Source organism: Podarcis cretensis (genome assembly GCF_951804945.1).
Source record: "Podarcis cretensis genome assembly, chromosome: 3".
Lineage (NCBI taxonomy): Eukaryota > Metazoa > Chordata > Lepidosauria > Squamata > Lacertidae > Podarcis > Podarcis cretensis.
The window spans coordinates 114,988,096-115,012,464 of NC_137172.1; the positions used below are offsets into that span (position 1 = coordinate 114,988,096).

The following is a 24,369-nucleotide window of genomic DNA, read 5'->3' on the forward strand; positions in this document are numbered from 1 at the left end:
CTGTTCGACCAATTATGATCAGCAGCGCTGATGCAATCCATGCGCATCGGTAGTCTGATAAGATCTGAACATACGCAGTGATGGTGATACAGTTCTGGCTTTCACACAAACCTATGTGTGTTGGAGGTGCCCTGCGGAAGTTTCAGTCAGGGTAGTTGTGGGGTCCAGAAACATAAACACTATGAGTCACTTCAAAAGGGGTGTGAAGGGGGGGTGAATGTTACCATTTTTTAAAGTGACTAACAAGCAGATCCTCCCCCCTCCTCCCTTTCTGTGGCGACATTTTCTTCTCCAAACTGGGAGCTTCTACACCAGGCATAGGCAAACTCGGCCCTCCAGATGTTTTGGGACTACAACTCCCATCATCCCTAGCTAACAGGACCAGTGTTCAGGGATGATGGGAACTGTAGTCCCAAAACATCTGGAGGGGAGTTTGCCTATGCCTATTCTACACCTTTGATCCATGAGTGTATATATTGTTTATGACACACCGGTAGTCATAAACGAGCTGTATTTTAGACTGCTCTTTCAGGGGGGTGTGCATGTGCGTGTGTGTGAAATTGTGAGGAATTGTGCATTTTCAGTCGTGCTGGTGGAAAGCCTGTGGTTTTTTTATATGCCGTGTGCCGTGTGTCTCTGGGCGTGTGCTTTGTAGCATGTAGAACTACCAAAAAAAAATAAAAAATAAATCAAGGTTGAAAAACGCTGTCAGCCTTTCCATAGCAGAAGAGCCAGTGTGCTTTTCCAGAGCTGTTCTATAGGTGCAGCTGAATAAAGGGAATGGCATGATTGAATGGGCTTACGGTTGCAGGTAGGGGTGGGGTTTCCCACTGTATAAATTATCTACAAGCAAAGTGTGCTAGCCAACAGCCTGGGTTAGAATCTTCCTGCCTGCTGGGCTAGGGTTAAAAATAAATAAAATAAATGGCACCCCCTATCGCCTGCAGTGCAGAGGGATGCAGTCTACTCTTACTTGTCTCATTCTGCCCAAATCTGAACCTAGCTTGCTGTATATTTTGCAAAGTGTGTGTGTGTGTGTGTGTGTGTGTGTGTGTGTGTGTGTAGCCTTAGTAATTTGCTACTGGCCTACTTCAGCAGTTCAGCTGTCTCAGTTGACCTGTTCAAAAGAGTTCATTGCCACTGACTTTCCCATTAACTGCTACCCTCCTTCTGGGTTGGCTCCAGGCTAGGTTCGCAGAACTTCTTTCCCACTGAAATCAACAGGACTCGATTGAATAAAGACTTGACTTTTCACCTGGATTTCAGGGAGACTTTAGCACAAGCAGCCTGGTCCGGATCCAACCCGCTGTGTCTTTCTGCTGGGAAACGGCAGCAAGCTTTCGCCAGATGGCCTTTGGTGGAATGCAGGCGTGGTGGTGGATCAGCTGTTGCAGGGGGTCAGGGCTGAGTAGCTGTTGGCGAGAGGAGAGAGAGGCTCCTATCCAGGTGGGAAGTGAGCAAGTGGTTTTTTGCAAAGGCTATGCATGGTTGTGCAAATACTATATCCATGGTCTGGCTATGGTATGAGTGGAGGCCCTGTGGCCCTGCAAGTGCTGTTGGACTCCAGCTATCCGTCATCTCTGATCATTGGCTGTACTGGCTATGTACCAACATCAGGAAGAATCACATTTCCCATTCTTGAGGTATGTGATGTAGCAACCTGTTGAAGCTCAACTAGGGCTGCCATATAAATCTGGACACAAAAGTTTTTGAGCTTTTTTTTTTGGGGCAAAGTTGTTGAGATTTGGGGTGGGGGCAGAGTTGCTGAGCTTTTTTCTGCAAAATCTCCAAAAATATTTTTACCTTTGGGGGGGGGTGAGGGGAACGCCAAAAAAAAAATAAAAATACTTGGGATATGGAACGCCGAGACGCCATTTTCAACAGACAAATATCAGCTATGTCCAGGAAATTCCAGGTGTATGGCAGCCCTATGTTAAGGTTTGGAGCGAATTAGTGCCCAGGTGGGTTTCCCTCCTCCCAGAAAGACCAGCTGTAAATGTAATAAAATATATATGTAGATTTCTATTTTTCTTTCTCAGACAGACCTAATTGTTCTTTAAATTGTGGCACACCCCTTTTTCGACATGTCTCCGAAAACCACACTTTTCAGCTGCTACAGGCACTCAACCATCATTTGTCTGTGTTGGGTTACTTGTTCAAATGTGCTTCTACCGGTCCTTGTTCTTGTAAGAGGTTACGGTATTACCGCAAGACACACAAACCCCACACCAGTCTTCTTGTCTTCTGTGGGGCTTACTTTAAGTAAATGGCTCTTGTTCTGTCTGGGTAATATGCACACAAAAGCAAGTTCCTCTGGCTATTCAGTGCAGATCAAAACGCTGCCACACGAGGAACCTTCTTGTCCCTGTCCCCATCCACACCCTAAGGCTTCCCACGTTGCCTGAGGACTTAGTCAACAATCACATGGTCGGTGTTGTCAATTTTGTAGTGTCAGTCACTGGTTGGGGGGCCAGTGGAGAGGCCTGCAGCTCCAAACCCTTCTCCCCAACCTGTGATTGATGCTAAGCCCATCAATTGTCTGCCTGATGGTGTGCAGAGAATTGACTCTTGGCACCGGCCCAGCTTTCCAGGCTCGTGGTTTTCAGCTGCAGCTTCCTCTGTCTAGCTCAAGAATTGTTTCAAACGAAATTCCCCTCTGTTGCTTTAATCATTACAAGGAGCTATTTCCGATTTACCTGTATGTAAACATAGACCAACGGCCATCGTATGTTCATATGTACTATTGTGGTTTAGGAATCTATGAAACTATAGTAAATGTGTAACAGAAGATTCATTCATCGCTGATGTTGTAGAGGCGCTGTAGGGTTGCTTTGTTTTGTAACAAGATGCAGAGAAATGGCAAAGCTTTGTCTTGTCTTTGCACTCGACTCAACAGCTGGAAAATACTACCATAATGGCTGCAGCCACCAGGGGTCTGGGTTTGGTCTTTAACTGACAGGGGCTGTGCCTGGATATGAGGCTTTCGGCTTTTTTGCGTTGCTGTTTTATCATGAGAATTGTCATTAAAGAGTGTGTTGCCCACTGTAACAACAAAATGTGTGTGTTTTTATTCAGCCCCAACACCTGCCCAGTGAGTTTTCACCAAGGGTTACAAAACAGAAAAGACTTATGTGCTTTATATCTGGGTTGGCAAACCTGTACCCACCTCTATTTACATTATAGAAGTTAGCTTTGGCCATCTGAAGCATGATGTTTGTGACAGACTTATAGTAAAAAGTAAGGTAAAGGACCACTGGAAGGTTAAGTGCAGTCAAAGGTGACTATGGCGTTGCAGCACTCATCTCGCTTTCAGTACGAGGGAGCCAGCGTTTGTCCGCAGCTTACCGGGTCACGAGGGCAGCATGACTAAACTGGTGCAATAGGACACCGTGATGGAAGTCAGAGAGCACAGAAACACCATTTACCTTCCCGCCGCAGTGGTCCCAATTTATCTACTTGCACTGGTGTGCTTTCAGACTGCTGGGTTGGCAGGAGTGGGACAGAGCAACGGGAGCTCACCCCATCATGATGCTTGAATAGGTAAGACCTTGTAGAACTGGTACAGATGTTTAGGATTACTCTTAAACCGTTACAAACTTTTCCAGTTGGTGACACACTTTTTGGACATGTATCATTTTGCGACACAGTAATTCAATTTTACTAGCAAACCGGAGGTTAAACTAGGCCCTTTCCAGCCCAGGGAGGAGCTTGAGGTTTGTGCAACACACCTACACATGCAGCCAACACACTAACGTGTTGCGACACAGTTTGGAAAGCTCTGCAGTTTAGCTGATCCATATTGATCCTGCTTCCGCGCACCTATATATACTGCGTTATGTATTTATGTATCTTAATGGGGCTGAGATAGATCAGTTAAATACCTGCCTCATCCTGCACACACATTGCTCACTCCTCTGGATCACAGTAGAGATATCATGGTAGAACTTCAAGTAAAGTGTGTTTTCTCTCCCCAAAAGAGTCACAACAAAGATAGTACAATTTGAAAAAAATCTTTTAATGGGGTTTACCAGTTCATACAAGTGAACCCACTTTCACATCTCTGTAGAGTAAAAATAAAAATCCCAACCTATATTTACTAACATAAGGATTTAAATATTTACTACAAATTCTTTTGTAATTGGTCGTTAAAATTCTAACGTCAAAATGGAGCACATGGATTACAAAATAAATATTTAAATATAAGCTCTTCCAGTCTTTCTAAAAAAGACCCCTTTTAGTGAATTAAAATAAACAAGGATTAAATGGTAAAAAAAAACTCCTACTAAGGGGTTTTACAAACAAAACAAAACTGATACACAGTTGGACTGATCTTTTATTGCATTGCCTTTTGAACAAGTAAAATATGAAGGCAGGATCCTAAGTTATCTGCTTGTGATACTTGTACCAAAGTTAGCCTAGATGTTTTCCCCCTCCGAGCGATTTTGGACAAAAACCATTCATTTTTTTTAATGAAAGGGAAAAAAGCTTTAGAAAAGGCCAAGCGTGAATCCAGAGTATAACTTTGCTAAAACGTACAGCAACATGAAAAGGATCAGATCTTCTATAGGAGTAAATCAGCCTTGAAGAGTAAGTGACCCAAAGCACTTTACACTGATAAACTGAGTCCATTGTTACCTTGAGAAATAATTTGCTGTTACATACTTGGATTACTGTTCTGAAACAAGTCTCTTCCTTTGGAAATAACAGTACTTTGTCACTACTAGTATTGTGAATGGGTGGAGGGCCAATCCTACAGGTAAGCCAGAGCAGGGAATACTATGACTTAAAGGTTCCTGTTAAGCTCAGGCTTAATTTACCATTGCAATCACTTCTTGAAAAGGAAAAATGCATCAAAATGAATCCACAAAGAGAGTGAAATCACAGCAGTTTGAAAGAAGTAGTTAACATACTCAGTTGTGTTTTATAAAACCATGTCCGGTTATAACACTGTCTAAGCTAAAACACACTGAACTTGATTTTATCTCAGGACACAAAGAGTGGTTGAAAAACAGATCCCATTAGCCAGTGCTTTAACGGGCTGGGTGACATATTCATAAATTACAATTACTCCTAACAGTTGCACTAGCAAGAATCCAGTGGAATGTCGGAACTTAAATAATTTTGGGATTTGGCACTTCATTTTTCCTGAATTTAAAAGTAGGAAGGCACAGTATTGATGTGTTTTTAGCAAAAACAAATTAATTCTTCACTTCCTTCAACCCTATGACAAAACAACATTTTAAAAGAAACGTGCATTTCTTAAAATTTTGGCAGTTGCTTCGCTTCGACTTCCAACTATGTCCGCTAACTCTCTTTTCATGCAACACATTTTGCAAAACCTTTAGAAGATGAACTTGGAAATCTCAATGAGCTTTTAAATGGCTGCTAGCCATTACTCTGAAGGCCAGTTCAGGTTATAATTTTAATTTTCCAGTACATTCTGTAGCCTTTGGGACAAACATTATAGCAAGTACAAAAACAAGAAGCGTACTCACCCAGATAATGAAACCGTTGCCGGAAACCTGAACAAAGAATATTTTACCAGCTGTAGCACAAAGAGGAAGAGGACTGGGGAGCTACAACTGGTGATCTGCAGTCCCGCATTCATTACTTTGGAGCAATTTGTTGTAGAAGTACGCTGCCAATTAAATTTATAAAGTGACAGAACTCCTTGTCTCGTGGCCAGCACACAACCTCCATATGTGGGGCACTGGGATCAGAAGAATACTAAGATCCTCTGGGCAATGAAGAGCAATTTAGAAATGCAACACTTTGTGAAGGTCCTATCTGTACAGGGAATGTATGGAAATGGGGGTATATCTATAACAGTGTGGCTTTGGGTGTGTGTGCATATGACCGAATAGACTGGTGAGACCATTAAAAGACTGTGAGTTTGTAGGTGGGACTGAGGAGACAAGAAGGAGCACAGAGAAAAGCTTCACTTAGGAGGAAGGTTGGACCACAGAGTAATTTTAAAAAGCCTGTGAAATCCCTCCACAAATTCTGAACAAAATCCAGCAACGCTCCTCTGAAATCCACTTCAGAGTTATGTAGAACAATCTATCTGACAAAGTACGGATTTAGCATATGAACTGCAGTGGAGCTCCAGCACTTTTACCAACCTGGTTTTCCAAACATTTCCCAAAATAACTTATTCAAGAGCTTGAAAGAGCAGGGTCAGGCATGCCCCAATGTTTAAAAACAACAACAGCACCAGCAATTTATTAAAACTGCATTTCATATTGGACCCAGAGAGATTGCACTACACGATCTCACGTTCATTTCCATACAATGTAAAATCAGTGTCGATTAAGAGATTTGAAACAACACCAGAACAGAACGAGTCTCCTTTCAGAGGGGAAACAATCTCTCCAAAGAAACCATTCTGCTGAAGGAAAGGAAAAATCTGGATTAAAACTTCGCTTTCTTGCACTGACTCTGTAATCTGAAATCTTTTTTCAAAATTACAGACAGCATACGAAAGAGAAAATAATTTTCTCTTTAACAAACGGGATGAGAGAATCCTTCAGTTGAAAGACAATTTGAGAAGTAATGGTTTTGAGAGAATCCAGGATATTAAGATCATCCATAGTAACCCTTTCTTCTTCTTTACATGGATCATGCATACTGTGTACTACAGTATTTCAGAGATTATCCCCAGCTGGAGTTTTCTTCTTTGTAGCAAGTGCTATTCTATAGTCACTAAGGTGTAAAGTGGAGGTTGAAATGAGTCAGTCTGAGTGTGCAACACTGTGAGATCATGCAAAGTTGTAGCTACACCGGTTTCCGGAGACCCTGCAGCGCCCTTTGATTTGCAGTCTGTCACTGCGGACGATCCATTTTCATGCAGCGCAGTCATATTTCCTTGGATAGCTGTCAGACCCTGATAGTGCCCATTTTCAGAGAACGACAGCAGCTTCTCGGATATTTTGGAACGAGCCACGTTATAGTCTGCCTCTGTTTTATGATCCTCATCATTCTTAGAAGCTCCTTCAACAACCACAAGGAAAGACTTCCAAGGTGTGTTTTTATCATGAATCTGGGGGGAAAAACCACAAACATGCAAAATTCACCACTGGCACACATTACAGTCTACAGCACCTTCAATTTGCTCTGAAAGCTGATTCTTCTTCCTCTTATTTATTTAATTTCAATACTGCCCTATACCCAAAGGTCTCAGGGAGGTTCACATAAAATATCAAATACATAAAATCAAAACAACAACAACCCAATAACCCTCCCCACAAAAAAGAGCCAGCATTTTAAAAAAGGTATAAGATGTAGAATCATGGGTAGGCAAACTAAGGCCCGGGGGCCGGATCCGGCCCAATCACTTTCTAAACCTGGCCGGTGGACAGTCCGGGAATCAGTGTGTTTTTACATGAGTAGAATGTGTGCATTTTATTTAAAATGCATCTCTGGGTTACTTGTGGGGCCTAGGATTTCGTTCATATTTTTTTTTCCAAAATATAGTCCGGCATCCACAAGTCCGAGGGACAGTGGACCGGTCCCCTGCTGAAAAAGTTTGCTGACCCTTGATGTAGATCAAGTCAGGCAAAGGCCTGGTTAAAAAGGAACATTTTTGTCTGGCACCTAAAGATCTATAGTGAAGGCACCAGGCAAACCTCCCTGAGGAGAGCATTCCACAGATGGGGGCCACTGCAGAGAAGGCCCGTTTTCATGTTGCCACCCTCCAAACCTCTCGAGAAGGAAGCACAGGAAGGGGGGCCTCAGAAGATCATTTCAGGGTCCAGGTAGGTTCATATGGAAACAGGCGGTCCTTGAGGTACTGCAGTTCTGAGCTGCTTCTTAAACTGCTGTCTAAGCATTCAGAGCCCACAGTGCACAGGACTCAGGCAGGGAGGCAGCCACCTCTGCAACTCCAACGAAGTTGGGAGGCATTTCAGACTTATTTTATTTTTATTTTATCTAAAACTGCACGTGCCATTTCTTGGTCTGCTATAGCATTATAGGACCCTTGCAAGTTCATATTCATCAATGAGGGGAAAACCCAGCCAAAAGGGCGGGGTATAAATAAATTATAAATTATTATTACTAGCTCCAACAACCTAAACCTGTTTCTCTTATAAACAATGGCTGGGAGCAATTAAAATGTAGGCAGAATAGAGGATGTAGCCTTCCCAAGTTATGAAGTAGTGAGGGAATTTTTTTAAAAAAAACACAAGTACAAGAAGAGTTCATAATAAGATCAAAAATGCAAGACCAAACCTGCATTTTCTCATTACATATTAGTAATTTGTTTTCACTGTTTAATAAAGGCAAGGGACAGCTTTTGGGCTTTCTGGTTGCACAAATTAGAGTGTACAACTGAGGCCCTAATAGGAATCACTTCCCAGCTGCATGAGTACCATGGAAAAACTGACACGCAAATGGGCAAGTACCACAGGCATGTTCACATTCATTTGCTTGAATGTGTCAATGCTGAAACTCTGCAGGGGCACAGAGGCCAAGGCATTCATGAAATCTGATTTGGTAGCCATCTCCAACACCCCATACTCAATAATTCAATTCTTAAATGCAGGAAAATGGGAACGTCCCTAGTTTAGGATTAGCCAAAGAACGTTTCTGCTCACTCCCTATGCATAAAACAGCCAGCATCTAAGGCTCTAATTCAGGCTTCCTCAAACTCGGCCCTCCAGACGTTTTGAGACTACAATTCCCATCATCCCTGACCACTGGTCCTGCTAGCTGGGGATCATGGGAGTTGTAGGCCAAAAACATCTGGAGGGCCAAGTTTGAGGAAGCTTGCTCTGTGGGGTTTACACAATGTTTTCCATCTCTGCCAGTAACTACACCATTTACATCGGGGATAGAGAACCTCTGGCCTTCCAGGAGTTGTAGGACTCAAACCATTCACCAGCTGCAGCCAGCATGACCCAACAGCCTGGGATGATGGGAGTTGTAGTCAGCAACATCTGGAGGGCCAAACCTGCTGCATCCTTAAGTTACGTGCCTTGTTAGGAAACAGAAAATCAAAATTTCCTTACAGAGGTGTGCCGCCGAAGAGTAGATTTGTCGGTAAATGTCCGGCCACAAGCGTTGCACATGAACGGTTTCTCCCCTGTGTGAATCCGATGATGGCGTTGCAGGGCATTGAGCTGGGTGAACTGTTTGCCACACTGATCACAACAGTAGGGACGCTCACCTATAAGCAGAGCACATGGTTAGTATTGCTATTTGACTGCATGCAAAAGGCTGCTCTTGCAGACTCTGACAGCGACCAAGTGAAGGAAGAAACCACTAAGGAGCACCTTCAAGATCTCCACCTTTGTAGCTGCACCAAATACAACTTAAGATCAGCCAGAATACAATGACCTCAAGAGTACAAGTCAGAACTTCTGATGATAGGAATGGTGTCATAAACTTCAATTGTGTATTCCCAACTTAACACTGAACTGAGCTGAAAATGGGATAAAATATTTTCATGCTTATATATTAATAAAAGCACTTCTGGAATCAATTATACTTTGTTTTTTAAATCTATCTACACCAAACATAGAGAAGGCTGATCGCCGAATAATTGATGCTTTTGAATTATGGTGCTGGAGGAGACTCTTGAGAGTCCCATGGACTACAAGAAGATCAAACCAATCCATTCTGAAGGAAATCAGCCCTGAGTGCTCACTGGAAGGACAGATCCTGAAGCTGAGGCTCCTATACTTTGGCCACCTCATGAGAAGAGAAGACTCCCTGGAAAAGACCCTGATGTTGGGAAAGATGGAGGGCACAAGGAGAAGGGGACGACAAGGACGAGATGGTTGGATAGTGTTCTTGAAGCTAGCAGCATGAGTTTGACCAAACTGCGGGAGGCAGTGGAAGACAGGAGTGCATGGTGTGCTCTGGTCCATGGGGTCATGAAGAGTCAGACACGACTAAACGACTAAACAACAACAACACACCAAACAGACAGTTATTCTGTCCTCCAGCAGAAATTACTGTCAGATACGTTTGTAAAATGAATGGCATTGTTATACTTTATTTGTGAAGTGCCTGTGGGACTGTTCAAAACACATAGGACGACAAGCCCCACTGAGCAGGGTTACAGTCTAATTTAAACTAAAAATAACGCTAGAAATTTAGAGGTCAAGAATGATTAAGCATAGGCCTGCTAAGATAAATTAGTATGCTGTGCTTTAAAAAAAGGAGGAGAATGAACTACACAAACATTAGCTAGAGAGTTCCATAGTTAAGGAGCAATAAAGAAAAAAAAAGCACAACACAGAATAGAATAGAGAAAGACACAGGGTTTAACAACCAACAGGGGACCAAATGGAAAAATCAGAGATGAAAAATAAACAGGAGGCAGAGAAGGAATACATTTGAAAGTAGGTAAAAGAAATCATAAAGAGGAAAATGTAGCAAGTGAAGAGAAAACAAAAGCAGAGAAACATTAATATTAACCTGGAGGGAAAAGAAAGAGGAAGATGGAATATGGAATATGGAATATGAAAACAAACAAAAGGCTTAAGCTAAGAATAGGAAAGACAAACTAAAAAGTCATTATGATGGTAGACGCAAATAGCTCAAGGAAAGAACTATTTTCACCAGAGCTGAAAGCACTAACTGGAAAGAAATCTTTAATTACTAATCACGATCCTAACCGCAATAGCAACATGCAGAATAACTTCCAATCCTCTCTTATTCCTATTGTAAAGATGAAGAACTGACATAGAGGGTTTCAGTGTGGTCTCAGGAACTCCCAGACTTGGGATTTTAAAGTATAGGTCCAAGGCCAACGCACAACTCACTGGCGCAGGCAGGTTTCCCCAGGTATGACCAACAGTCCTCAAAAACATGAAATGAATTCGAGTCTGCAAGGCACTCTGGAAGAGGCTGAAGCTGGTTTATGTAGGATCTGAACAATGTCGTTAGATACCAATTTCTAACTGGACGCTGGCATGGAAGCCTTGCTTAGGAAAGGCTCAAGAATAACACGACATGGGCATGGCTAAAGCAGAAAGCTTCCTACAGGCTGGCGACCTGGCCAACAGAAACTTGGATGTCCGTACTCTGATCAGAGAAAGCCAGGGCAGAGGAATAATCGAAAAGCACAATGATGTAATCGGAAGCATTTCTGAACCGCTTAATATTTTAAAAAGTGGTACACAAAAGTACAATATCCTAAAGAGAGAGAGGCTGTTTCACTGTCATTATGTCTGTATTTTGAAAAACAGTACAGTTGTACCTTGGATCCCGAATGCTGCAGAACCGGAAGTGAACATTCCGGTTTTCGAATGTTCTTTGGAACCCGAATGTCCGACGCGGCTTCTGATTGGCTGCAGGAGCTTCCTGCAGCCAATCGGAAGCTGCGCCTGGGTTTCCAAATGTTTTGGAAGTCCAACAGACTTCCAGAACCGATTCCGTTCGACTTCTGAGGTACCACTGTAATTCCGTAATAACAGGTTCCAATATTTTATAGGTTAGGAAAAGCCTGGGGAAAAGATATGTCTTTAGAAGACATCTGGAACAACTGCTGCATGATGTATCACATATGGCAGAGGGATGGGCTTTCAAGAGTGCAGGGACAATGGTGGAAAATGCTCATTTTCAGGTCACGCCCACCCCCGGTAATATACTCGAAGGTGCTGTGCCAAAGAGTAAAATTTCCTCAGGAAAGAATTGGGTGGGGAAGTCAAAGCTAAACACGGCAAACCAACTGGAGGAAACAGAGTTTAGTGACAAGATTACTAAAGGTGCGGAGAGTTAGCAACGTCTCCTTAGTGATGAAACACCTGACCAAAAAACAAATCTGAGTGCAAGAGAATGACTGAGCCAGGGGGTGTATTTCAGCAGAGATCTGTTATAATCCTTTCTCGAATCAGCTTTTGCCATATGTTTTATAAAACAGAACCACCAGCAAAACTAAACTTTTGTACAGTGGTACCTCAGGTTACATACGCTTCAGGTTACAGACTCCGCTAACCCAGAAATAGTGCTTCAGGTTAAGAACTTCGCTTCAGGATAAGAACAGAAATTGTGCTCTGGTGGCGCGGCAGCAGCAGAAGGCCCCATTAGCTAAAGTGGTGCTTCAGGTTAAGAACAGTTTCAGGTTAAGTACGGACCTCCGGAACGAATTAAGTACTTAACCCAAGGTACCACTGTATACAGTGAACTGGTAAGAGCCCCTCTTTTTAAAGTTAAAGGTAAAGGGACCCCTGACCATTAGGTCCAGTCGTGACAGACTTGGGTTGCGATGTTCATCTTGCTTTATTGGCTGAGGGAACCGGTGTACAGCTTCCGGGTCATGTGCCCAACATGACTAAGCCGCTTCTGGTGAACCAGAGCAGCGCATGGAAACGCCGTTTACCTTCCCGCCGGAGTGGTACCTATTTATCTACTTGCACTTTGATGTGCTTTCGAACTGCTAGGTGGGCAGGAGCAGGGACTGAGCAACGGGAGCTCACCCTGTTGCACGGATTCGAACCACCAACCTTCTGATCGGCAAGTCCTAGGCTCTGTGGTTTAACCCACAGCACCACCCGCGTCCCTTTAGTTCACACCAAAATTTTGCAAACAGGAGGCTCCCTGTCCCGCCCTCAGCTTGACCCTTTTGCCTTCCTACCTGTATGAACCTTTATGTGCTGATACAGTGAATTCCTCTGTGCAAATGTTCGGAAGCAAACTTCGCATTTAAATGGCTTGGATCCCGTGTGGATTCGGTTGTGGTGTTTCAGATACTCCTTAGAGGCAAAGCTCTTCCCACACGTTTCACACATGAAAGGTCGTTCCCCTAGAGGACACAATAAAGGTGAAGAGGTTATTTTAAGCCACTAACAATAAGATTTGGAACAAGGATATGGATCGAGAGAGTAAAGATACACTTCAACCAAACAGTGCATTGGCAGTTTTAACTCTCCCCTCACCTCTTTTTAACAGCTACTCGTCCAGCAATAATTGTCTAAGGGGCTGCATTGCACCAGTGTAGCAGCACTGAATAAACCTGCAACACTTTGGAGCGAAGACAGAAACTGCGCACCTGTCCCAAATTACTTGCTCTTTGGGATCAATGCGGCCAAACTCTCAGATGTACAGGAAATCAGACACACTGAGTGAAAGAGCACAAAGCAAAAAAAAAAAAAAAAAAAGCAATACTTTTATACCTGTGTGGCATCTTTTATGATAGATCAGCATGTGATTCTGCGTGAATTTTGCTCCACAATCACCACAAACAAAAGGCTTTTCACCAGTATGGATTCTGAAATGAGAAAATAATACAAATCAACACAACTACAGCACTTCATCATAGTCACTTGTTCTGCCTCTTTACTAAGCAGTAACTAGTGGTGGGCACTTTGTTTCTTGAGGTTGTCTTTGCCTATCTATGGATGTGACTCTTTCTCTCTCCCCTGCCCCCCCCCCCGAAAGCCAAGTGCACAGCATATGCTAGTGTATGGGGCTCCCAGCTGAACAAAAGCAGTCTCCTGTATGTTTGCTGTCTTTTGGGCCCAGCCAGCAATAATGGTAAGGCAATGGAAAGTAAGGTAAAATAAAAGCAGAACCAAAAAATTAGATGCTTTAAAACCAAAAAGCTGCAATTTTCAGATTCTATTTGTACTTACTTATACTAAAGAATGTATTTTTTTCTTGTTTTGTGTAAAGCTACCTGCAATCTTAGATCAACAGGAACGACAACATATTTCCAGTAAAACTGGATCCCCCGGAGTGGGGAGAGGGATCCAAAAGTGTTTCCCTGGATCACAAATATTTTGGCTTTCAAAACCGTGTGTGCGGAGGAGAGAGATGTTTTACTTGTGGAAGCTTTAGAACAGTTACCTTTTGGATTTCATTCCCTCAACTTAAAGCAATAACACATATAAAATTAATCACAAGCTATGTCCTTACCTGCACACCCTGTTTTTTTCCCCCTGCTGGGACCAAACACTGCTCTACAATGGTTGATATTCCTGGCTCCTCAAGGAGGCTGAAGAATTCTTCAACATACCAAAAGATTGGGTAGAGATCGCCCTCCCTCTACAAGCTCATACAGTTTTTACAAAACATACCACTAAAAATATTACTGTTGCATGATGCACGATAACAATGAAGGAACTTCACCCTCCTAATCAAACATGAATTCCATCCCAAATATCTGAACTAAGAATTGAACCTTAAGTATCTAGGGGCCCTGCAAGCCCTTAGTTTCTTTTCTGTGTTTTATAGAGACTCCCCATCCCACAGATACACACACACAAAAGATATTTTACAGCAGCTTCTATCTAAAAATAAAGGTAAGTCATAGGGAAGGACTCAATTCCTCACTCTGCAGGTTTCAAAAGCTGTTTCACAGTGGGGAGAATTGAAAGCAGTGAAAGCCCATCTAGTGAACAATAATAGAATCAAAGAATTCAAAGTCCTTGTCTTGCAAAGAAGTGCCACTTCTACTACCGGAGATTTGAGACCGCAAATGTCCCTGTGGCTCTTTCCTTGATGATGTAGTGCATTGAAAGTAGCCCTGAGAAAGCTTCAGGAGACCTTTGGCTTTCATCAAGAGAAAATATTTGCCCATGACATTGCCAGCTGAAGAACACACATGCCGTTGAATTTTTCACGGGGCAAAATGACCCATCAACAGCGATGAAGTTTCGCTGTCAAGCCTACCGCAAAAAGTTTCAGAAGATGAGTGGGAGAAAGAGAGGTCCTGTCTGGAACCAAAGGATTATACTGCTGTTTGTGCTCAAGTAACACCTGAAACAATGACTGCAGAATTCAATTTCAGTTCTCAGAACTTGCTACCTCCCATTGAATTTGAATGCTCTATATGTGGAGGTAGAAAGCGTTCAAGTTACCATTATTATTCCCAAGGACTCATATCATGAAGCACTGTAATGTGTTTTATCCAAATTAGCTGGCAAAAGTCAGACTGGAATGTTTGAAGCCTTTTTTGCCACTTGTTTTAACTACAATTCTGAGTATCGGTGTGATGCAATCAAGACTATCTTTCCCAGTTCTCCTCTAAAGGCTTCAATTTACGCCCAACTCTTTTAAAGGCAATTCAATAGGAGCCTGAGCCTGTGATTTGGTGCCATCTGCACGACAGTCTCAAACTTTTTCTTCAAAAGCAAAGAGCAAACACTACCAAACATTTCATGAGCACCGTATTTTTCGCTCTATAAGACGCACCTAGTTTTTGGAGGAGGAAAACAAGAAAAAAAATATTCTGAATCTCAGAAGCCAGAACAGCAAGAGGGATCGCTGCACAGTGAAAGCAGCAATCCCTCTTGCTCTTCTGGCTTTTGGAATAGCTGTGCAGCTTGAATTCGCTCCATAAGATGCACACACATTTCCCCTTACTTTTTAGGAGGGGAAAAGTGAGTCTTATAGAGCAAAAAATACGGTAAACTCTACTCATAAAACCCTGCTTTCTTATTTGACCACCGGCAAGCAGCCTTGGAGGAACGCTACCTTTTCCTTTCTTTGCCCAGAGATTTAACTAATAAGGCCAGTTAAGTGTGTTCATACCTCATGTGTGTTTTAAGTGCCGAAGGCTGAGAAAACTTAGCCTCACACTCTGTGCACCCATAAGGCTTGTCGCCTGTATGTGTCCTTTCATGAAGCCGCAAGGCCGTTTTGGAGCTCAAACCCTTTCCACATTGTAGGCAGTGATGACGCTCCCCACCACCCTCATGAACCTGCAGAATGTGTCTTTTCACGTCCTTCTTCCTCTTGAACTTCTTACCACAGAGCTCGCAAGGGAAGTGGCGCTCGCTGCTGTGGACGTGGCGCTCGTGGCTTTTGAGGTTGCACCGGTTGGCAAAAGTCTGGCTGCAGGTTTCGCAACGGTAAATAACTTCGGCCGCGATCCCGTGGCTGTGCCTGATGTGCTTTAGAAAGCTCTTCTCGTAAAGGAACTCTCTCTCACAGGTGCTGCAGGTGAAGTTGCCGCCACGGTTCTTTTTATCGTCCTCCAGTTTAGTCAGGTTTTCCTCCAGGTCGTCGGCACCATCGCACCCTTTGCTTTCAGATTTCACAACGCTCACCACTTGAACTTTCTCCTTTTCTTCTTCATCTTTCTTCTCCTCCCCTTCCTTATGGATGCCGTGGTCTTTGGAGAGCCGACTCTCCTCGGCCACAGCCTCCGCGTACTTTTGCTGCTCTCGAAGGCGCCTCGTGTACTTTTTCTTGGGGATCTCCACAAACACCTTCCGGCCAGCAAGTCTTCCGCTGGCTCTCCTGATCTTGGCGCAGGACGTCTTCAAGGCTTCTTTCTTCTTATCTAACTTCTCCTTTAATTTAGCAGCGGGAGCCTCAAGGCCCTCGCCGTCCCTGGGTCTGCCGAGAGGAGAATCCGCAACACGGTCCGTGTTGTCCCCCGGCGTCTCAGCGACTGCCCTCGGCTCAAGCAAGTTGCCTGGCTGGGAACCGCTGTCCTCCACCGCATCCTGCGACTCGGAAAAATTCTGCAACTCCAACAACACCGATTCAAGCATCTGCTTCTTCAGCTGAAAGCAGGTTTCTGACAAGTCCAAGCACTTTAGCTTCTCGGCCATTTCCAGCATGCGTTGAACCCGATCTTCTTCTACCTCTACCCTGGCAGTATATACAAACTCAAGAAAAGATGCAAAGTCCGCTACCTGGACCTCGTTCAATAGTACATTTGTCCTTAGTCCGTCCATGCACTTTTCATTGAGAAACACCTCTTTAAAAAACTTGCTGGTTGCCGCCAGGACAGCTTTGTGAGCAACAAAGTCTGCCTTGACCCCTTGATATTCCACGCTGACAGTCACATCACAAAGGTGTCCTAGGAGACGCAGCTGCTGCATTTCATTTAGAAGGTTGATGGGTGAGGATTTGGATTCCAAGAGAACAGCATTACTGGGCATCTTCTTCCTTTCCGAAACCTATGAAGAACATAACCGCACGTTAATTGCCTGCCGGGAAAAGGATATCAAAGGTAATGGGAAATGAATACCCTAATTATCATTTAAATGACAAAATAATCCTGCTCTGTAAAAACTATAAAGCACAAAGAACTCTCTCCATTACTGTAAGCTAGACTGTGTGGATCTAGCATTTTTCATTAATAGCAAGAGTTCAAAAATGTTGGCATAATAGGCAGGTTTTTTATTTAGTTAGTTCTATTTTATTATATATATTATACTACTTACTGTAATAAACATAAGCAGTAATACAGTGGTACCTCGGGTTACATACGCTTCAGGTTACAGACTCCGCTAACCCAGAAATAGTACCTTGGGTTAAGAACTTTGCTTCAGGATAAGCACAGAAATCGTGCAGCGACAGTGCAGCGGCAGCAGGAGGCCCCATTAGCTAAAGTGGTGCTTCAGGTTAAGAACAGTTTCAGGTTAAGAACAGACCTCCGGAATGAATTAAGTACTTAACCAGAGGTATCACTGTACAGTCAAACCTCAGTTATCATACGTTCCGGCTCCCAAATGCCGAAAACCCAGAAGTAACTGCTCTGGTTTTTGAAAGATTTTTGGAAACCGAATGTCTGATGCCGCTTCCATTTTGAGTTTCTCTATTGTATTGAGGCTTCTGCTTTCAGTTTTTGAACATTTCGGAAGTCAAATCGTCTTCCGAAATGGATAACATTTGACAACCAAGGTTTGACTGTATTTCTTAACTAGGCAATATCTAGCAGGGTGGGGTAAGCTTTCTGCCTTTTCCAGCCAACCCTCCCCCATGTCCCTGCTAATGAAAAATAGTAATATTTTAGCCTCTTAGATATTTGGAAGGAAAGATATTCAGTTTTTTCTGATCCTTTAGCAAGGGTCCATAAATTCTGATTTTACTTGTTAGCCACTGACTCCTCGCTTTGCAGAGTTCTGCGGCCAATGCAAAGAACCCGGGGAAGTAGAGGACGGTATTACTCTTACACCGGGTTTGCCTTCCCCTTCCTATTGCTCTCTAGTGCAGGTGCTTCATGCAAAAACCCAACATTAAGCAGAAGAGAAAACAGCACAGCCCTCCACTGAGAATTCACTCCAAAAGGAGGGTACCTTCTATCATATGTGGTGGACCTGTCCCAAGGTGAAAGACTTCTCGGAGAAGATTTATAATGAGTTGAAAAAAATGTTGAAATATACATTTGTTAAGAAACCAGAGGCCTTTCTTCTTGGAATAATAGGTTTGGAATTGCCCCAAAAAGATGTTAGACTGTTTTTGTATGCCACAACTGCAGCTCGAATTTTATTAGCCAAAAATGGGAAAACGCGGGAAACAGTGGAGGAATTTGCAGATGAAGATGATGGACTTTTCGGAGCTAGCCAACCTGACTGGAAGAATCCGTGACCAGAAGGAGGAGCAGGAAGAATGGAAAAAATTCAAAGACTATTTATCTAAATATGCTAAGATAAATTAAATAGAAACACTTGCAAAATAACAGATAGGCTAAGGATTTAAATATGTGAAATTTCAAAACAATATGTTTAAAGTTAAGATGAAAAGAGACAAAGATGTTAAGGAGTAAGTTAATTTTATGAGAAACTGTTTTGGAAAACTGTTACAATGATATATAATGGAATTCAGTCAAGGGAATTTGAGGAAGTCATTTAACTATGATATTAATATTGGACTAAGTTTAGTTAGGATTTGTGCTTGTTTGTTTGTTTGTTTAAAAATGTGGAAAATCAATAAAATCTTTGAAAAAAAGAAAGAGAGAATTCACCCCACTGCCTTCTCTGCAGTGGCATGCCAACCATGGAATACCCTCCCATGCGAAGGACACATAGAACCAATGCAATACAGTGGTGCCCCGCAAGACGAATGCCTCGTAAGACGAAAAACTCGCAAGACGAAAGAGTTTTTCGTTTTTTGAGTTGCTTCGCAAGACGAATTTCCCTATGGGCTTGCTTCGCAAGACGAAAACGTCTTGCAAGTTTGTTTCCTTTTTCTTAAAACCGTGCATTCAGGGGGTGCAGTTGCGACTTGACTTCGAGGAGCAACTCATAGCACGCGGTGTGGTAGCCTTTTTTGAGGTTTTTGAAGACTTTGGTGATTTTTGAAGCTTTTCCAAAATCCGTGCTTCGCAAGACGAAAAAATCTCAAGACGAAAAAACTCGCAGAACAAATTAATTTCGTCTTGCGAGGTATCACTGTATTGGGTTTCAACGCCAGGCAAAAACTTTTTTTCTATGCCACGGCAGTTTAGATTATTATATTTTTAGATGGTTGACTAGCTTTATCCCTCTATTTTTGCCGCATTGTTACGTCTGTGTTATTCATTTCTGGATAAAGTACAATTTATACATTTTTAATATAAAGCAATTAATGTAGGGATTTCAGACTTGCTAATCAGTTAAAAATACATTACAATCTTCTTAGTCCACTGATGCATTTTATATTTACAAATCAAGAGCACTTACTTGGGATCTCTAAATAATTAACATATAACTAATCTCTGTTCGGCAATCTTGAAGGCACTCCTGCTTAAGAATGTAAATAAGCTCATCCTATATTCTTAGCAAGAATATCAGCAAGCAATACAGATGAGCCACATTTTAACTTCTGCTCCAATACAAGCACATCCAGTAGAATGAAAAAAGCATCAATATTATGTTTCGAAGCACAGTAAAAAGCTAAATAAAGGTACAATTTAGAGCATGCAATAACTGCATGTTGTTAGCTTTCAGGATGATTTTGTGTTTTTATTGGTTTGCTGTTAGTTGCCCTGAGCAATGTAAAGGCATTAGAAGGGATGGGTATAAATCTGCTAATAAATAATAAAAATAAAAAAACTTTCAGCTGAGCTTCTTATCCTTCGCTTTTAATTGACTTCATGCTTCTAGGCACCCTTTTTCAGCTGTCAGTTTTACATCGGTGTTATTGTGTCAACCACACACGCCAATTCCCTATTCAAAGAAATGACTAGGTCTTCAGTAAAGCAGCTGGTCATACCAGCAGAAGTTATCTGTAGGGTTGATATGAAGCCAGCAGGATCCATCAGCTGTTGGGGGAAGAGCAGCTTAACAGGCTGGCTAACAAAGAATGAGTCACCAGTAACAAAGGAGACATCATTAATTCCCTCCCCCATCACCTCCTTCCTAACCACTGTAGAAATCATATCAATGTGTGGCCTGCTTTGCTTATATGGCCAAAAACACCGTGGGTCAGTCATGACAGCCAAGAAGTCCTGAGATGCAGCAGTTAGGGAACTTCAGTGTTCCTGACATGGTAAAACAAGAGACACATGCAATGCACACCTTGGATTAAGAAATAAAGCAAAACATCTAGTAGATGCTACCTTGCACAGTGCCTTAGGAATCCACATGGAATATCTAGTGCACCAAACTAAGAATCAAAGATTCATTCCATCTTTATTTTGTATCCTGTGGTGGAGCGATTGCTCAAGATACTTATCCCTCCTGTAATTTTGTCCAAAGCAGTCTGGGTGTTTCTTAAAAGACAAAAAACGAAGATCACAGAGCCATGCTCACACCCTGAAGGATATGTTGTTGAGACTGCACAAATGAAAGAATTGTGGCTATTAAAAGGAGGCAGAGTTTTCTCTAGATTAGTGGATCAAGAGCTTATTTTTTCCACAGATCACTAGAAGGGTGGGGGGGGGTGTCTCAGTGGACTGCTTAATAAACATTTTTTGTTCTATAAATCAAAGCACATACCTAACTCAGCTTGTATTTTAATAATTGTAGTCTTGCCTTTCGAATGTGATGGATAAAGAAATATAAAACATATTCCTTCAGCTACCGGTACCATAGTCAAAGCTATTATGAAAAATCACAGGCCCTGGATCAGGGCCCTGTTTTAAAACCAGACCCTGGTCAAATGGGGGAGAAATCAGTGCAGAACCAAGTACAATCATACCTCGGGTTGAAGTAGCTTCAGGATGAATATTTTCGGGTTGTGCTCCGCAGCGACCTGGAAGTAACGGAGCGTGTTACTTCCAGATTTCGCCACTCGCGCATACGCTCAAAATGACGTCATGCACATGCGCTGAAGCGGCGAATTGCAACCCGTGCACACGCAGGTTGCTTTTGCTTCAGGATGCGAACGGGGCTCCAGAACGGATCCCATCCCATTCGCATCCAGAGGTACCTCTGTACAGATATTCCCAACTGTTCCACAACCTTTCCGCAGACCAGCTGAACAGATCTTGTAGAGTAGACCACCAGTCATCTAAGGAAAACGGTTTCAGCACCTCTGTTCTAGGTAAGGCAGGCTGGAGCTGACACTGATAACTACGGTTGAACATACTAGCAGTGACAAAATCTGCTTATGCACAGCACAATATTCTAACTATATCTCTTCCCCCGCCATCCAGCATTCGAATATCTTCCCTATCCGATCCTGATAGCTTCCTATTCACTACAGGATTTCCCACCCTGGCTAATGTTAGAAATTAGCCAGATGCCAAATGTGCTTTGCGACTGACACGGGTCCAACTGCAACCAGGTGGAGATCTCTGGATACCAGTTTGGCGACTGACATCTCCATCTGGCTGAGCCCTCCAGCTTTCTTAAGCAGATAAGCAGAAGAGCTTATTTGTTGCCTTTTCCTTCAAACAGTACATGGTTTACCCTCCTCAGTTAATTCCTACAGGGACCCTGTGAAGTAGGTTAAGATACTGTGACTGACCCAAGGTGCGCTTCATGAATGAGTGGGGATTTGAACCCCAATCTCCCAGGTCCTAGTCTGACACTCAAACCACTACACCACACTGGCTTCCTAGAGTACTTCTGCTATGGGAAAGCCATATAAATTAAGTGGTAAAAATATGGGGAAAGCAAAATGTCACTTAAGAGAAGGATCTCAAATATTTTCCTTGAATTTGTTTTACTCTAGAATGTTTTATCTGACGTTTCAATGTGTTGCAAACAGCTTTGAGTTTTTTCTTTAAAATACAAAACGGTATAGAAATAAAATAATCATCATAACAAACTCCATTGGTGGTGGGGAAATGGCACGTAGACATACCATTGTGGCTACCGTCACCTAGGTTTGAGGTGACGTTTGGTGATTACCAGTAGCTTATATACCTGAGTTTCTGGTGGCGCTGTGGGTTAAACCACAGAGCCCAGGACTTGCCGATCAGAAGGTTGGCGGTTCGAATCCCCGTGACGGGGTGAGCTCCCGTTGTTCGGTCCCTGCTCCTGCCAACATAGCAGTTCGAAAGCACGTCAAAGTGCAAGTAGATAAACAGGTACCGCTCCGGCAGGAAGGTATACAGCGTTTCCGTGTGCTGCTCTGGTTCGCCAGAAGCGGCTTAGTCATGCTGGCTACATGACCCAGAAGCTGTACGCCGGCTCCCTCGGCCAATAAAGCGAGATGAGCGCCGCAACCCCAGAGTCGTCCATGACTGGACCTAATGGTCAGGGGTCCCTTTACCTTTACTTTACCTGAGTTTCTAACAGCGTTCCCACCTGACGCTGTACAAATAGCAAAATTGATTGCCTTAGCAATATCATGCTTCATGGTCTTTCAATTCCTGTTTTTCCTATTTTCTTAGAGGTGCATGTAATTTTTTAAAATCTGTAACCTGCCCTGAGTTACGCCAGGGGTCGGGGAAGCCGGGGTATAATTAAATACATGATAACCATATACAGGGACGCAGGTGGCGCTGCAACCCCAGAGCCGGTCATGACTGGACCTAATGGTCAGGGGTCCCTTTACCTTTACCTCTGCCCATGTAAGAAAGCTACCTTTCAAGTTCATGGATTGATTTCTAACAAAAGCTACCCCGTCTTTCCTCCTGATCCTCAGATCCACCCCCCTCCTCCTTAGGCAACACCTTACCTGGCCAAACCACCATCACCCTCCTCCCACTTGGCTCACCTGGCCCCCACCCTCTCCCTTGCAACGCACCCTATAGACACCCAGGGGTCGTGCCCCCAAACCCCACTCCCGGCCTCCCCACCCACCATAGCCAAGCCCTGCCTTCAGACCCCTTTGAAGCATCCCACAGGGACGTGGTCGGTCGGTCGGGGGGTCAACACTTCACTTCCTCCCCCCACCCCACCCCACCAGACACCCACAAACCCACCCTCGCTCCCCAAGGGGCTGTGCTGCTGCTGCTGCTGCCCCCCGACCCCCAGGCACGACCCCCTTCCTTCTCCCCTAAGGACCACCCCTCCCCACGCCGGCAAGCCGGGTTCAAAGTCCTTCTCCACCCCCCCCCCCCTCCCCATAGGCACCGACCTGGCCGCTCAGCGCCATCTTCCACGGCGGGTCAGGGCGACGCCGAGAGGAGGCGGAGCGAGGGGGAACGCCAGGCGGGCAGGAAGGGAAGAGGAGGCGGACGCGGTTGCCGGGGGGAAGTCTTTGCGCGGAGCACCGCGGAAGGATGAGGCGGGGACACCTCTGGGTGGTGTTCGCTCTAGGAAAACGGCCTTTGGAGGCCGAGATGGGGCAGAAAGAGGAGGCGGGGACAGGATTGGGGGAGGTTCGGGAAACGGAGGCAGAGGAGAGATATTGCGGGATTGTGGGGGGAGAGAATAATAATAATAATAATAATAATAATAATAATAATGCAGCTCAAACTGATAAATAAAATAATGATCATAATCCAGCTAAACTGATATAATACAAAATAAAATAAATAATAATAATCAGTTAAAACCAATATAATAAAAATAATGATCCAGCTAAAATCAATAAAATATAATAATAATAATAATAATAATAATAATGATGCAGCTCAAACTGATAAATAAAATAATGATCATAATCCAGCTAAACTGATATAATACAAAATAAAATAAATAATAATAGTTAAAACCAATATAATAAAAATAATGATCCAGCTAAAATCAATAAACTATAATAATAATAATAATAATGATGATGCAGCTCAAACTGATAAATAAAATAATGATCATAATCCAGCTAAACTGATATAATACAAAATAAAATAAATAATAATAATCCAGTTAAAACCAATATAATAAAAATAATGATCCAGCTAAAATCAATAAACTATAATAATAATAATAATAGTACAGCTAAACCCAATATAATATAATAATAATCCAGCTACAACCAATATAATAAAAATAATAATGATCCAGCTAAAACCAATACAGTGGTACCTTGGGGTACATATGCTTCAGGTTACAGACTCTGCTAGCCCAGGAATAGTACCTCGGGTTAAGAACTTTGCTTCAGGATGAGAACAGAAATTGCATGGCGGTGCAGCGGCAGTGAGAGGCCCCATTAGCTAAAGTGGTGCTTCAGGTTAAGAACAGTTTCAGGTTAAGAACGGACCTCCAGAACGAATTAAGTTCTTACCTGAGGTACCACTGTAAACTACAGTGTAAACTACAGTGGTACCTCAGGATGCGAACAGGATCCATTCTGGAGCCCCGTTCACATCCTGAATGAAACGTAATACGTGATTGCGCGTGCGCAGGTCGCGTTTTGCTGCTTTCGCGC

General features: G+C 43.2%; 1 protein-coding gene across 1 annotated transcript; it reads right to left on the reverse strand.

Moving 5' to 3' along the window:
- Window positions 1–4,477: 4,477 nt before the first annotated feature.
- Window positions 4,478–23,254, reverse strand: GZF1 (GDNF inducible zinc finger protein 1). Its single transcript, XM_079969833.1, has 6 exons — window positions 23,137–23,254; window positions 15,481–16,859; window positions 13,122–13,216; window positions 12,584–12,751; window positions 9,009–9,166; window positions 4,478–7,039 (listed from the first exon to the last, which is right to left on the reverse strand). The coding sequence occupies exons 1-6, from the start codon at window positions 23,152–23,154 to the stop codon at window positions 6,689–6,691; spliced, it is 2,169 nt and encodes a 722-aa protein (XP_079825959.1). The 5' UTR covers window positions 23,155–23,254; the 3' UTR covers window positions 4,478–6,688.
- Between the last annotated feature and the right edge of the window lie 1,115 nt (window positions 23,255–24,369).

Coding starts and splice junctions, on each gene's coding strand:
- GZF1 (XM_079969833.1), bottom strand. Junction 9,167..12,583: donor GCACATAAAGGTTCATACAG/GTAGGAAGGCAA, acceptor CTCTGCTTATAG/GTGAGCGTCCCTACTGTTGT. Junction 7,040..9,008: donor CTCTTCGGCGGCACACCTCT/GTAAGGAAATTT, acceptor TTTTCCCCCCAG/ATTCATGATAAAAACACACC.